At 42.3% G+C, this 15,369-nt stretch overlaps 1 protein-coding gene across 12 annotated transcripts in view; it reads left to right on the plus strand.

Moving 5' to 3' along the window:
• The window catches only part of cnot1 (CCR4-NOT transcription complex, subunit 1), a 29,766-nt gene that overhangs the window by 11,199 nt on the left and 3,198 nt on the right, over positions 1 to 15,369 (plus strand). For 2 of the 12 annotated variants that reach the window (XM_031294798.2, XM_031294799.2), the window contains exons 10-42: positions 622 to 732; positions 2,156 to 2,326; positions 2,521 to 2,648; positions 3,028 to 3,268; positions 3,413 to 3,532; positions 3,863 to 3,985; positions 4,124 to 4,275; positions 5,159 to 5,309; positions 5,507 to 5,720; positions 6,139 to 6,264; positions 6,791 to 6,915; positions 7,082 to 7,368; positions 7,459 to 7,537; positions 7,667 to 7,921; positions 8,074 to 8,214; positions 8,320 to 8,499; positions 8,740 to 8,856; positions 8,973 to 9,083; positions 9,253 to 9,330; positions 9,637 to 9,814; positions 10,394 to 10,548; positions 10,696 to 10,992; positions 11,137 to 11,277; positions 11,423 to 11,527; positions 11,626 to 11,745; positions 12,035 to 12,229; positions 12,343 to 12,485; positions 12,735 to 12,843; positions 13,051 to 13,220; positions 13,582 to 13,653; positions 13,961 to 14,192; positions 14,289 to 14,537; positions 15,089 to 15,252. In XM_031294798.2, coding sequence (XP_031150658.1) covers positions 622 to 732; positions 2,156 to 2,326; positions 2,521 to 2,648; positions 3,028 to 3,268; positions 3,413 to 3,532; positions 3,863 to 3,985; positions 4,124 to 4,275; positions 5,159 to 5,309; positions 5,507 to 5,720; positions 6,139 to 6,264; positions 6,791 to 6,915; positions 7,082 to 7,368; positions 7,459 to 7,537; positions 7,667 to 7,921; positions 8,074 to 8,214; positions 8,320 to 8,499; positions 8,740 to 8,856; positions 8,973 to 9,083; positions 9,253 to 9,330; positions 9,637 to 9,814; positions 10,394 to 10,548; positions 10,696 to 10,992; positions 11,137 to 11,277; positions 11,423 to 11,527; positions 11,626 to 11,745; positions 12,035 to 12,229; positions 12,343 to 12,485; positions 12,735 to 12,843; positions 13,051 to 13,220; positions 13,582 to 13,653; positions 13,961 to 14,192; positions 14,289 to 14,537; positions 15,089 to 15,252 — 5,240 coding nt within the window. The remainder of the gene's footprint in view (positions 1 to 621; positions 733 to 2,155; positions 2,327 to 2,520; positions 2,649 to 3,027; positions 3,269 to 3,412; positions 3,533 to 3,862; positions 3,986 to 4,123; positions 4,276 to 5,158; positions 5,310 to 5,506; positions 5,721 to 6,138; positions 6,265 to 6,790; positions 6,916 to 7,081; positions 7,369 to 7,458; positions 7,538 to 7,666; positions 7,922 to 8,073; positions 8,215 to 8,319; positions 8,500 to 8,739; positions 8,857 to 8,972; positions 9,084 to 9,252; positions 9,331 to 9,636; positions 9,815 to 10,393; positions 10,549 to 10,695; positions 10,993 to 11,136; positions 11,278 to 11,422; positions 11,528 to 11,625; positions 11,746 to 12,034; positions 12,230 to 12,342; positions 12,486 to 12,734; positions 12,844 to 13,050; positions 13,221 to 13,581; positions 13,654 to 13,960; positions 14,193 to 14,288; positions 14,538 to 15,088; positions 15,253 to 15,369) is intronic. The other 10 variants (XM_031294808.2, XM_031294809.2, XM_036002839.1 and 7 more) reach the window with 9 other exon arrangements.

Here is a 15,369-nt window from a genome sequence, read left to right on the forward strand (position 1 = left end):
TGCTGCAGATGCATGTGTCTCGGGAGAGAGAGAGTGCTGCTGCTCTGCACTTGTGTACTGATATTGCGAGACACCTTTTACCTCAATGAGAAATCTTGTCACATTTCGTCTCGTGGGACGAGATCTTGTAACACCTAATGAAAGCAGCCCAGACATAGAGTAAATATGTGTGTGCTGTACCATAAAATAAAATGTACCTCCATTAGATATGTGTAATATTTAGGGTTTAAAAAAATGACGATACCAGTACCCATTTTAAAGTGATATCGATAGCAACTATAGTACTTCGTTTAATGCCCTTTTTTTCTACCTTATTTTATACCCATCATGTGAATGGAAGCATTCACTTGTGTACAATGCCACCACCACTAGCTGCTGCGACAGTCGGCCAATCACACGTTGCATTAAGTCGGAATGCTTGTGGTGATTGGCTGCAAGCAAAATCATACAAATAGTAAGTTTTGAGTATCAATACCCAGCCCTAGTAATATGAAAGGAGTCACTTGATTCAGTAACTTTTAATATTTCAAATATTGGTTAATTTCTGGTTGAGTGTTCTGGCTTCTGGATTTCAACACACCAGCGCTTATATTTCCTATTCTTTTGTGTTTTCTCTCACAGTCCATCTCTGCTCCAGGAAGTGGTATCTGGAGCGATAGTAAGGATAAGAACGATGGCTCCCAAGCACACACGTGGAATGTTGAGGTTCTCATCGATGTTGTGAAAGAAGTGGTAAGTGAACCATCAGTTTATCTTAAATAGGCCCCATTTACACATGGCGTTAACATCTGTCATGAGTGATCCGATCACTCCCTGGAGCTCTGTGCCCCGCCCTTGCCTGGAAAAGGCTGCAGTGTTGGCGGCATGGAAGTCGGCAATCGGTAGACAATTACCTTATTTTTAGCTTCATAAAATGTACCTGAATTCATGAATATAGACAGAAATTCCTGTTCTTAGGTCGCACAGTCTGCTGTTGCTGTTTAGAAGCTGGTGAGCCTGAGTGTGTGGTCAAAGGGGAGCAGCTGTAAAACGGTGGATAAACACATTTCATTACCTGTAAATTCTTGACAATAACAGTCCCCTTTTATTTTGTTATTATAAAGCAGCAAAATTAGAAACGGTTGGGTCTTAATCAGTAGTAACTTAACATGGCTCCTATACAGCTAAAAGCGAACATGAAACGGTAAAATGAAGCAGATAACTGAAAGTACAAACAGGGACGCAGGAAAGAAACTAAACTTAAAAACACAGGGATTCAGTTAGACGCTACAAAAGTACTGAGAGCTGAACGCACAGACTTAAAAACATCTTTCTCTCTGGTCTCTTGCACAGGTGGCGACCGCCGGTAGACATCCTTTTATATTTAGGTTCATTAAATGAAGCCTACCCCAAAACCTGAACATATTGCACGCATATCACTGTCAGGCAGTTACGTCCTTCGGCGACATACTGTGGGCAGCGCTTTTTCATTAGTCCTCTCACGTTTCTGTAATGATGTAAAGTATGATTTATGTGAGTAACAACTGAAATTTACAACAGCAAAAATGATTTTTGTGTATGGAAACTTTATTTACATAAAGAGCAGGGAATGAGATCCGATCACAAGTAGTCACTCAAGACGCATGTTGTACTTAAAGCCGTCCACTCGTGATCGGATCACCCAAGACGCATGTTAAGGCCAGATCTGAACAGGCTTATAGTTGGCAGTAACTTTTCCTAAACATTGTATACTTTCCACACACTGCCACTGACATACTTTCCCCAAATATAAATAGTTTTAAATGGCAAGGATGAATGCATTAGAATGCATTGTGCAGTTACAACTACATTTGCATGTCAACTCCACTTCAGCATTTCCATCAATTAGATGGCATTTCACCTGCACCAACATGTTGCATTTTTAAGGGCCATAAGTCGGATCCTCTTCTCACCGTTGATTCTTTAACAAAGAGTACTGTAGGCTTTTGTGTCCAGCATTTTATAGTGTCACCCTGGATTTACATTTTTGTCAAATTCTGCATCAGTACACAAGGTAATACATGCACTAGCCTGTCATAGACCTCACACTGAAGGTTGCAGAAATTTTACGTTGGTACCAGTTTACTTTAAAAAAACCTGCTGAGGTTTCACTTGTCAATTTTTGTCTGTTCCCTAGAATCCCAACCTGAACTTCAAAGAGGTGACATACGAATTGGACCACCCAGGCTTTCTAATCCGGGACAGCAAAGGCCTGCATATAGTGGTGTATGGCATTCAGAGGGGGCTGGGCATGGAGGTCTTTCCTGTCGATCTCATCTATAGGCCATGGAAACACGCCGAGGGACAGGTAACTGACCAATATCTGGTCCATCTGGATGATGTGATTTCATGTGTTTAATTCTAGTTCCAACCTTGACTGAATGGAATGTATTGCTGTCTAAGAGAGTAGGATTTCTCTGTCCAGACAGTGGGGTTTGAGTGGTTAAGGATGAGCCTTGTATTCCCTCTTTAAATGTTTAATTGCTTTGTTTCTGTTTGCAGCTGTCATTCATTCAGCACTCCCTGATGAGCCCAGAAGTGTTTTCCTTTGCTGACTACCCTTGTCACACTGTGGCCATAGACATCCTTAAGGCTCCACCAGAGGATGACAACAGGGAGATTGCCACCTGGTATGAAGCTTGTTGCTATATAGAAGGGTGTTGCAGTTGCTTATTCCTCCTCACTGGGTTTAGTTCTGAAGTATCTAGTCTTTAAAATGGTTAACATTTATTTGCTGCATGTGACTCAGCTGTACATTTCAAGCAATGCTTCCCCTAGCACATCCAATATAATATGTCTAATATATCATGATAATCGAAATCACCATTGTAAAACATACATTATCTATAGCTGATTGCTATAGTATGCTTTGGGAAACCCTGCTTTATGTTCAGAAATGTATTTTGACCTACTGAATGCGGTTCAGTGTTGATTTACTCAGGAAGTTACAACGTCCATGCTGTAGTGATGCTACAATGTGTTTGACTGACTGCCCTGAACTCTTCACAGGAAAAGTCTGGACCTGGTGGAGAGCCTGCTTAGGCTGTCTGAGGTGGGCCAGTATGAGCAGGTGAAGCAGCTGTTCAGCTTTCCTATCAAGCACTGCCCAGACATGTTGGTGCTGGCACTGCTGCAGATCTCCACCTCCTGGCACACACTGCGCCATGAGCTCATCTCTACCCTGATGCCTATCTTCCTGGGCAACCACCCTAACTCTGCCATTATCCTGCACTACGCCTGGCATGGACAGGTTGGTGTTGATGCTTGTTGGTTTCAAGTCAAGAGGTCATTATTTTGTCCTCTGTGCCCTTTGATACTTTCAAGTTTTTTGTTGTCTTGGTTATATTCTTATTAAAACGTGTGTACTTATAATACCTGGTGGTTATTTTTCCAGGGACAGTCTCCCTCCATCCGTCAGCTAATTATGCATTCGATGGCTGAGTGGTACATGAGAGGGGAGCAGTATGACCAGGCCAAGCTGTCTCGCATCCTGGACGTGGCCCAGGACTTGAAGGTTTGTCCGAATAAACTAAATAATCACTGATATGGTGACTTCTCTGAACTTAAAACCTTCAAGCTAAAGCAGAATAAGTAGGCACTTGTGTCGTAGCACACTAAACTGGTACATTGAATAATTTCCCTCTGTTTCTTTTGATTTACTAGTTTTAGTTAACATTACATTAAAATAAGACAAATTAGAGGACATAGTGCCATATATCCTGTGGTGGTCCCCACTTTATATCCTGTGGTGCTCCCCGCTTTATCGTAAATGTAGGTATCATTTTCATGGTCAGTAAGCCAGTGTGTGTGTGTTTTTTTTTTTTTTATTTTTTTTTTTTTTCAGTCTCTATCGATGTTGCTGAATGGTACTCCATTTGCCTTTGTAATTGACCTTGCTGCACTTGCCTCTCGCCGTGAATACCTCAAACTTGATAAATGGCTGACTGACAAAATCAGAGAGCATGGGGTATGTCTTCATATTGATTTACGTACCGTTTAAAAAAAGACAACAAATCAATAGATTGTTGGTCGTGTTGTTTATGTTGTATTTGAGAATACCCGCCTAAGAACATTTGTATTTTACAGTCATTTTGTGTTTTGTCAGGAACCTTTTATCCAGGCGTGTGTGACATTCCTGAAGAGGCGCTGCCCATCCATTATGGGGGGTCTGGCCCCAGACAAGGACCAGCCCAAAAGCGCCCAGCTGCCCCCGGAGACCTTAGCCACCATGCTGGCCTGCCTGCAGTCCTGTGCTGGGTGAGAACCTAGTTGACTTAGTCCCTATCGCTGTATTATTAGTAGGGTTGGGTACCGAGACCTGGTGCTAATATGGCACCGGTGCCTAAATGACCGGTATCTACCGGACCAAATAGCAATGCAGATTTCAAGGTCTCATTTCGGTGCCATTCTGATGCCTGCGCTGCTCTCTGATGCTCTGAAACGAACGTTACAGGCAACAGAAGCATCGCTGCACGGGACGCTAGTTAACAGTAACCCTTGACAGCAGGTCATGTTAGCCTACCGTTAACGTTAAACGGTGTAAAGTGTGACTGTATTTTACTGTAGAGGGTTCCAACACCGGGGCATAACAGTCTGCAGCTGCCGTTGTCTGAAAAACAACAGACGGTGTTCACTGAAACTGGTAGCCTCGTGGTGCATTCAAAGTTATTGTAAAATCCCCTTTTCCTGTCTGGTGGTTGTTTTTGTCGTTTAACAAGAATTTACTAGTGAAATAAGTTGTTATTACATTATTAATAAATCATTTAATTAATTTTGACCATATGGCCTTAGCAATTTTACTTTTGTTTTTCAAGTTTTAAAAAAAAAAAATCGGTTCAGGCACTGCTTAGGCACCGGCAGCGTTTTAAAAGCTTTAGCACCGCTATGGGGGGAAAAAAACCCAAACGATACCCAACCCTAACTATTAGTTGCCCTTTTCATTTATTGTCAGTCTTGCTCAAAGTGAGGCCCAGCTTTGGTTATATTTGATGGTGTTTTGACCACATTAAGGCTGACATCTAAAGAATGTGAATTTTATCACAGTACTTTTTTTTTTTTTTTTTTTTTTTTTCTCTCCATACAGTGTTATCTTTTTCTTTTCTTTTTGTTAACTTAAAGATTTGTTCCCTTTTTTCCTTAGGAGCGTGTCCCAGGAGTTGTCGGAGACAATCCTTACCATGGTTGCTAACTGCAGCAATGTAATGAATAAAGCCCGACAACCACCACCAGGGGTGATGCCAAAGGGACGTGCTCCCAGCACCAGCAGCCTGGATGCCATCTCTCCTGTACAGGTATCTTCATATGGAAGCCGCCACATGCGTCTGCAGACAGACTTTGTAATGCCTTCTCATGTTGGAAATTGGTGTCAACAAAACAGATCTGTTTTCCTAACTTGCTAAAAACTTAAAAAACAACTTTAAAAAATTGCTTTTAATTATTGTTATTTTCTGTCTTGGTCTCTGTCTCTCCCTCTCTTGCTCCTCTCTAGATGGACTCTCTGTCTGGCATGGGTTCCTTGAACCTGGGGGGCACAGCAACCTCCCACACTCAAAGCATGCAAGGTTTCCCAACCTCGCTGAGTTCGGCTTTCAGTAATCCCCAGTCCCCAGCAAAGGCCTTCCCACCACTCTCCAACCCCAACCCCAGCACACCATTTGGGGGCATTGGCAGCCTGTCCTCGCAGCTCCCTGGTATGGACTCTGGTACTATGCTATTTAATTCTTTCATTTCATGACAAACAACCAAGACACATTTTCATACTGAATCAGCAAGTCATACTGCACTATCATAGCCATTTGGGTCTTATTTGAGCTCAGTGAGAAACAAGACTGGAACACATTTTTTTTTCTTGTTCCGCTGTTGCTAAATGCTTGTTAATAATGTGTATACAGTACACCAAAGCAAACTATGGCAAAGCTTACTTTAGAACTTAATTAGTTTGTATCATGTTGGGAAGTTCAGAAAAAGTAACCGGGAAAACATTTTGTAAGGGTTAACAAATTTGGCAGAACACCCTGTTTGGTCACTCAATCCTTGTTCCTATAAAACTGAACAAATGATTGTAGTTCAGAGGGTGATGTAGGTATGGATTGAAATGATTTAAAGTGTTGTTTCTTTCAGGTCCTTTGGGCACAGGCATCGGCTCTGGTATTGGTTCTAGTCTGGGGATGCCAACGGTAAACACCGACCCTTTTGGCACCAGGAAGATGAGCACCCCAGGCCTGAACCCACCTACCTTTCAGCAGAGTAAGATGAAGGCCTGTGTAGAAGTGTGACTGAGAGCCCACTCTAAGCTGCTCAGCCATGTATTTCTTCTGCAGTGATAATGCTTATTGTGTTAATAAAAAAAAATACACTCAAGACAAGTTTCAGCAAGAAATTTAGCAAGTCCTTTTTTAACACATTTTTGAAAGCAATTTGAACCTTTTTGTAAACATTTTAAATGTATGACTTAACTTTATTTTTCATGTCATGTTGTGCAACTTGCATATACAATTTGTCTATTCTAGAGGAAATACAGATCAGTCATTCATTCTGCTTAGACAAATTACACATTAATGTAATTTGTCTACTTTTTAATCAAGAGGTCTAACCTGACTTGATCAGTTACAGTACTCTTGGATTCATGATGTATCACTTGGTTGCACTATGATGTTCACTAATGAGCTAATAACTTGGCTCTTGCTTAATCACTGTTTGATTACAACGTTCAAGTAAATGAGTCTTGGTTAAAAATGTCTTTCTAATCTTTGTTTTTTTTTTTTTTTTCCAGCTGACCTTTCTCAGGTCTGGCCCGAGGCAAACCAGCACTTTAGTAAGGAGATAGACGACGAAGCAAACAGTTATTTTCAGCGCATCTACAACCATCCACCTCATCCAACTATGTCTGTGGATGAGGTACGTAGTGCTATTATTCATTTGGCTCTGCCAAAATCACTAACCTAAATCACACTCGCATGTTTTTAGGCATTTGGTGGCTGCTGTTGATTAGTTCTATCATATTCTCAGTAATGTTGCTCTTCAAAGTTACTCATCTCCCACTACATCATCGTCCCCCTCCTAGGTACTGGAAATGCTGCAGAGATTCAAGGATTCAACCATCAAGCGGGAGCGAGAGGTGTTCAACTGCATGCTTCGCAACTTGTTTGAGGAATACCGATTCTTCCCCCAATACCCAGACAAGGAGCTGCACATCACTGCCTGCCTTTTTGGTGGCATTATTGAGAAGGGCCTTGTCACCTACATGGCCCTGGGCTTGGCCCTCCGATATGTTCTTGAAGCCTTAAGAAAACCCTATGGATCCAAAATGTATTACTTTGGAATTGCTGCCCTAGATAGGTTTAAAAACAGGTATTGAAATGTTTTAATTTTTTTGCAAAATGAGTATGAAAGTAACAACAGCCATCTTGTCTCAGACTAACATATATTTCATATTTGTAGACTAAAGGACTATCCTCAATATTGTCAACACCTGGCTTCAATTGCCCACTTCTTGCAATTCCCCCACCATTTACAAGAGGTAACCAGGTTTCCTTAATTTATCTTTGCCCACCATTTCATATCTTACTTTATCCCAACTATGACTACAGAAAATGATTCACAAATACAGATAAATTAAATCTCTCGCTCTGCTCCTTTCAATATCCTGTGTGTGCAGTATATCGAGTATGGCCAACAGTCACGGGACCCTCCGGTGAAGATGCAAGGCTCCATCACCACCCCCGGCAGTCTGGCACTGGCACAAGTCCAAGCACAGGCCCAGTCGCAGCAACCTGGTGTCCCCAAAGCCCCACAGCCAGGTCAGCCCAGCACTCTAGTCACCACCGCCACGACTACAACCACGGTAGCCAAGACCCCTACCATCACCAGACCAACACCCAGCAGCTTCAAGAAGGATGTCCCTGTGAGTTTGGCTTTAATGTTAATGTCTATATGCCCTAATATGTGACTTGTCAATGCTTTCAATTGGTTTATGTTTTTCTGCATGCAAAAACTATGTCCAGTATATAGACTTGCACCTGTTTCAAAGGTAAATGTTCTTGTTCCCACCTGCAGCCCTCCATAAACACAACCAACATTGACACCCTGCTGGTGGCCACTGACCAAACAGAAAGGATCGTAGAGCCTCCAGAGAATGTCCAGGAGAAGATTGCGTTTATCTTCAACAACCTTTCTCAGTCCAACATGACACAGAAGGTAAAGTGAAAACAGACAAAACCTCACTGTATCTCAAGAACCGTAATAGTCAAATAAGGTTGTTAAACCGTATTTGTTTTTTTTTTTTTTGTTTTTTTTTTCCAGGTTGAGGAGTTGAAAGAAACGGTGAAGGAAGAGTTTATGCCGTGGGTGTCTCAGTACCTGGTGATGAAGCGTGTCAGCATTGAGCCCAACTTCCACGGTCTCTACTCCAACTTTCTGGACACTCTCAAGAACCCTGAGTTTGTGAAGATGGTCCTCAATGAGACGTACAGGAATATCAAGGTAAAACAGCGGGGGATAAGATGGTAACTTGAGGGCTTTAGAAGCACAAAGTTTTTTTTTTTTTTTTCTTATTTGCTGCCTACTATTAATATCATATTCTTGTTTTGTTTATTCTAGTGTTTTGCCTGCCACTAATTGCTTAGTGTAAAATATCTCTCAGTTGTTCCTATTGATCACAGTTGCAGCACTGCTAAAGAACTTATAATTAGCAAAATACTGATACTCCTCCATTTCTCTCAGGTTCTGTTGACATCTGACAAGGCAGCTGCCAATTTCTCTGATCGCTCCCTGCTGAAGAACTTGGGCCACTGGTTGGGCATGATTACACTAGCCAAAAACAAGCCTATTCTTTACACAGTAAGAATTTGTAAAAAAAAAAAAAAAAAAAAGAATAATAATTTAGTTGTATCGTTATGTGGTGGGTCTCTAGTCGGCTTTGGGGTTTGCTGACTTATCTTTCTCCTTTTTTACAGGATCTGGAAGTCAAATCTCTGCTACTGGAAGCCTACGTGAAAGGGCAGCAGGAGCTACTGTACGTGGTTCCCTTTGTGGCCAAAGTTTTGGAGTCCAGTCTACGAAGCATGGTTAGTAAAATAGGTGTAGACTGTAAGGTGTCTCCCTGCCATTGACATTACCTCATACCACTGCCAGTATGTCATGCTGTCATATTTTTACACACTCAGTTAATAAAATTGGCTTGTGCTTACCTGATTCCACTGTGATTTTAACTTGTGTGTGTCTCTGATGTTGTAGGTCTTCAGGCCCCAGAACCCCTGGACTATGGCCATCATGAATGTTCTCGCTGAGCTGCATCAAGAACATGACCTCAAGGTAATATCTATATAGCCACTTAACTGCAAGCAGCTCTTGGAAATGCAATCCATCAAAATAATAGATTAAAAAAATTGGTTTAGTAGCAGATGTGAAGTGGTCATGCTACAAAACAGTATGTATTTAACTAAACTTGTTAACCGTAACCCAACGCTATCCAACATTGTCAGCCAATACATTCTGTATTACATGGCCTATCACATAATTGTCCATAACCTCTTTGTTGCCACTTCCAGCTATAATACAGATACACAGTATTTATCAATAACTAAATTATGTCTTACATTGTTCTCTTGTTTACTGCAGCTGAACTTAAAGTTTGAGATTGAAGTTCTGTGTAAGAACTTGTCTCTGGACATCAACGATCTCAAGCCAGGAAACTTGCTGAAGGACAAAGATAAGCTGAAGAGCCTGGAGGAGCAGCTGTCTGCGCCAAAGAAGGAGGCAAAGCCTCCAGAGGAGATGCTGCCAGTGTCTACCACAGGTGGGCGCTCCATATTAGCTTTTAACTTTGCACTCCTTTCTACATACTGTACGTCTAAATTTTGAAAGATTTGAGCTACAACTTTAATTTAAGTTGGATTTGTTTGTCCTTTTAGCATATCACATGTCAGTATCAATCCAGAGGGTGGACATTTTCTCATAAACCCCACTAATGACCCCCACTCGCCCTCCCAAATGATTAAAGAAACGCATTGTGGCCCATACTGGCCAAGTCTGAAATACCTATTTAAAACCACCGCTGTCAAGAGGATGAACTTGAGTTAATCGTTTTTTTTTAATTTTGAATATTAAGTAAATAATAACATAAATATCTAAAATCTCTTTAAAAAAATGCTGTGATGATTATTAAAATACTAATTTTAACAATTTCCCCTTGTCTAGTTTTGTCATATCATATATTTTGCTCTGAAGTTCTTTAAGAATTCTTTTAAAATATGTCACACTCAAAGCTTACTATTACTTGTTTTTGTTGCCCATGTGCTTTCTTCCTTTTTATGTTGTCTGGATAATCAAATGTTTTCGTGTGATTTTAATGAAATTACTGTTTTGTGACCAACAGGAGACTTTGTTCCATTTGCAGCCCCTCCCTCAACCCCAGCTTCCACCACCACCACTTGCACAACCACAGGGCCCCCCACCCCACAGTTCAGTTACCACGACATCAATGTGTATGCCTTGGCAGGTCTGGCTCCACACATCAATATAACTGTCAACGTAAGTGTTGGGTACCTGCAAACCACTGACGCAGAAGTCCACATAAACAAAACAAAAACGCAAACGCCTTCTCTTTGGCTTTTTTGCTTTCTCCTGTTGCTTTCAATTGTTTTCCCTCTCCTGTCCTCCCCCGTCTTTTCTCTTTAGATCCCTCTGCTACAGGCCCATCCTCAGTTGAAGCAGTGTGTACGGCAGTCAGTCGAGCGAGCTGTTCAGGAGCTGGTGCACCCTGTGGTTGACCGCTCTATCAAAATAGCCATGACAACCTGTGAGCAGATCATCAGGAAGGACTTTGCCCTGGATTCAGAGGAGTCCCGCATGCGTGTGGCTGCCCACCACATGATGAGAAACCTGACTGCTGGCATGGCCATGATCACCTGCCGGGAGCCCCTGCTCATGAGCATCGCCACCAACCTTAAGAACAGCTTTGCCGCTGCACTAAGGGTAAGCTGAATGACTACATGAGGGTTTATGTGCTTAATTGTTAGTGTTTCATAATATATAAAAAGACAAAGCGTAGAGAGAGCTTTCTTACCCTTTCCCATGTACCATTCCTGCTTGTTTAACTCAAGGCGTTCATTCCCTCAGGCCCCAACCCCCCAACAGAGGGAAATGATGGAAGAGGCTGCAGCCAGGATTGCTCAAGACAACTGTGAATTGGCTTGCTGCTTCATTCAGAAAACAGCCGTGGAGAAGGCTGGCCCTGAAATGGACAAGAGACTAGCCACGGTGAGACTTAAGGAAGACTAGATCAACGGACATCAATATAAATGTATTTCTGATACGTGAACTGTTGCTAGTGTCACCTCAGCATGACGTGTAAAAATGGATTAGTGTCCTATTTCTTAATTGGTTCTTTTAACTTAACTTTTAGGAGTTTGAGCTGAGGAAGCATGCACGGCAAGAGGGACGTCGTTATTGTGACCCTGTTGTTCTGACGTACCAGGCTGAGCGTATGCCTGAGCAGATCAGACTCAAGGTAAGATGACTGTAACGTTCAGTCGTGCAATATATATCCAAACATAATTTACTGTTGCCTCAGTAACAAAGTAACAACATGCATTTTTTTTGTTGTAGGTGGGAGGAGTGGACCCGAAGCAACTGGCTGTATATGAGGAGTTTGCCAGGAACGTTCCAGGTTTCTTACCCAGCAATGATCTCTCTCAACCCACTGGCTTTTTGGCTCAGCCCATGAAGGTAGGTTTCTTTTTTTATCTCCCCAAAACAAACTTAAGAGCTAAAAAGACTAGAAAAGGTAAGTTTGAAAGGGGCTACAGTGCCTATTTAAAAGGACAATTTTTATTTATTAAAGATTACCCTATATCATTTTCGTAAGCCTTATAACGGTGTGTAAGAAACTAAAACAGCCAGCGCTTAACTAAGTGCCTCATGTGTTAACAATAAATAAAAAGGTTGTGTCACAGATAGGTGTTGCAGTTTTAAACCCACAGAAGTAAATTCCATCTCTCTGTATCTTTGTTAACAGCAACAGGCATGGGCCACAGATGATGTGGCTCAGATCTACGATAAGTGCATGGCAGACTTGGAGCAACATCTTCATGCCATCCCTCCAGCCCTCGCCATGAACCCGCTGACCCAGGCTCTGCGCAGCCTGCTGGAAGCTGTAGCCTTGGCTAGGAACTCTAGGGACGGCATCGCCGCACTTGGCCTTCTGCAGAAGGTAGGCCACTTACCTTTTACAATTGCAGTCTTTAGAAATGGTGTAAGGGAGGCAAGGTGGAGGATTACTTTATGCTTTGTTTTTTTTAATACGTTTGTTCCTCTATTTCCCAGGCTGTGGAAGGTCTTCTGGATGCTACTAGTGGTGCTGATGCAGACTTGCTGCTCCGCTACAGGGAGTGCCACCTGCTGGTGCTGAAAGCCCTACAGGATGGACGGGCCTATGGACCACAGTGGTGCAATAAGCAGATCACCAGGTGAGTCGGGGCACATTTTATTTCAAACCATTATTTATCCCATGTTTCTTTGTTAAGCTCCCTTTACCCTCACTAATTTTGAATCATATGAAGTCTTTGTTTGGCCTTGGGGTATATTATTATAAATCTGAACAATTATTTGATTTGTGGAATGTTGAAAAGAATTTAACTGTCCCTCCTGTGGTGCATGACATAAGGTTGCTACATGTATAGGACATTTTGTAATATTCTGCCTGGGTTTGTTTACAGGTGTCTGATTGAATGCCGTGATGAGTACAAATATAACGTAGAGGCAGTGGAGCTTCTGATCAGGAACCATCTCGTGAATATGCAGCAGTATGACCTGCACCTGGCACAGGTACACATTAAGAATTGAGTCATTTAGTTTTCACTTTGATGTGTAGTCTAGTGTATTCTTTCTGTTGAAAGTTGTAATAGGTCCTAATCAGATCCACTATAGTTCAAATGATCAATAGATGTGTGACTCAGTAACTTATCTTTGTCTGGCCGAGTAACATTTCAACTGCCATTACAAGCTCATGTTGATTTTTTTGCTTCCTTCTAGTCGATGGAAAACGGACTGCACTACATGGCCGTTGCATTTGCCATGCAATTGGTGAAGCTCCTGCTGGTGGATGAACGCAGTGTCAGCCATGTCACAGAGGCTGACCTCTTCCACACAATTGAAACTTTAATGAGGACCTGTGCACACTCCAGAGCCAACGCACCTGAGGGGTAAACAACTACAATGTTAAAACTGCCGGCGACAGCCACGACTGGAGGCATTATGTTTTCAGGTTGTCCCTCGCGTCTTGAACACGGATTAGGTGACACTAATCTTGGCCGTCCACCTTAAAACTGTGGTGATTGTATAGGTCTTCTGTGCTGCTGGGTTAAAGATTTGTGTGAAGCGTCCACGTTTCAGAATGTGTAGCCTCTTTGCAGCAACTTCCATATTTGAAGCATTCTGTCATGGCTACATGGCTTTGTGTTCTTTGTGTTCTATCAGAATCGGCTTTATTGGCCAAGCATGTGAACACATACAAGGAATTTGACTCTGTTTTTTGTTTCTCTCAATGAATTTACACACTAATAGACATACAGCAGAACAAGAACAGCAAAGCTTAACAAAGACACCAAATGAGACAGTGGGGTGTACAACAACTTGGTAAAAAAATATATATATACATATATTCTATACCACTTGGTCAGATTGTGGTGCTTTTACAACCCACAGGTTATCAATGTTTGTGCGTATTCAATGTGTCTGTGCTTTACACTAAAACAATTGGTTGCCATAATTTACCTAATGATATGCCATAGATTACAACTTTCCTGTCAGATTAATTTATTTGCTACTTTACCTTGATATCACTGTCTAATCTGTACCAAATTTGGGAAAAATCAAATGACTCTAATGTGAAAGGGGTTAAAACTGACTCTCTGTCATCTCGTTGTCCTCCTCCCCCCCCCAGCCTTCCCCAGCTGATGGATGTTGTTCGCTCCAACTATGAGGCCATGATTGACCGGGCCCACGGAGGACCCAACTTCATGATGCACTCTGGGATTTCACAGGCTTCAGAATATGATGATCCTCCAGGCCTGAGGGAGAAGGCCGAGTACCTCCTGAGGGAATGGGTCAACCTGTACCACTCAGCTGCTGCTGGCAGGGATAGCACCAAAGCTTTTTCTGCCTTCGTTGGCCAGGTAAACACTCTTTTACCAGTTAGGTAATGTGCAAATGAACCAAAGTCGCGCTGATCCTTGTTCCTCAATTTCATCTACTGACTCTCTTTCCTCCAGATGCACCAGCAGGGCATCCTGAAGACCGATGACCTGATCACCAGGTTCTTCCGGCTGTGCACAGAAATGTGTGTGGAGATAAGCTATCGGGCACAGGCTGAGCAGCAGCACAACCCAGCAGCCAGCGCAGCCATCATCAGAGCCAAGTGTTACCACAACCTGGATGCTTTTGTTAGGCTCATAGCCCTGCTTGTCAAACACTCTGGAGAGGCCACCAACACAGTGACAAAAATCAACCTCCTCAACAAGGTACACAAGCAAAGGACATGCCTGATCTATCACCTGTGACCGAACAGTCCAAAATATAAACTATTATAGCGCATTATAGAAAATTGGTTTTCACTGGTGGTAATTAAACACTTTCTACGAAGGGATGTCCATGTCAGCTCATATGTAGAAGGGGAACGGTGTGATTTTGGAGGGCTTTACAATCAAAGTATGATCTCAAGAGCCCACCAGATGTGTGACTAGGTTTATTCTGCTAAAAATGGATTCCAAAGAAGGCTACATAAATCAGCGATGCGTGTTGAAGACTTTTCAAACCTTTTCACAGGGCTAATAACTTAATTCAACTACCTTGTTAAAACCTAGTTTGAAGAATTGCCCTTCTTGAAATGCCTGTCGGAGCACCTCAGAATCCTTCATTGCTCACTTGACAGCCTGATTGTAATTTCCCTTTTTGATTATAAAATCTCAACAGCCACAGACTATAAATGCTTGTCTTCTCTGTAGATAATGCCGGCAGCCTTTGACCGGCTGGTTTACTTTTTCCTGATTTGTGCTCTGCATTGTTCATATAGGTTCTGGGTATCGTAGTTGGGGTGCTGATTCAGGACCACGATGTCCGTCAGACAGAATTCCAACAGCTGCCATACCACCGCATTTTCATCATGCTGCTGTTGGAGCTCAACGCTCCCGAACATGTTTTGGAGACCATCAACTTCCAGACACTCACTGCCTTCTGGTAAGACATCCGCATGGATCGATCATATCTGGACAGTGTGTGGAATAGGGACGGCTCGGCTAGTGCTGATATTGTGCTCAAAATGAAGACGTTTTAAATGTCTATGTGATTGCTGCA

This window comes from Sander lucioperca, chromosome 7, assembly GCF_008315115.2.
Source record: "Sander lucioperca isolate FBNREF2018 chromosome 7, SLUC_FBN_1.2, whole genome shotgun sequence".
Lineage (NCBI taxonomy): Eukaryota > Metazoa > Chordata > Actinopteri > Perciformes > Percidae > Sander > Sander lucioperca.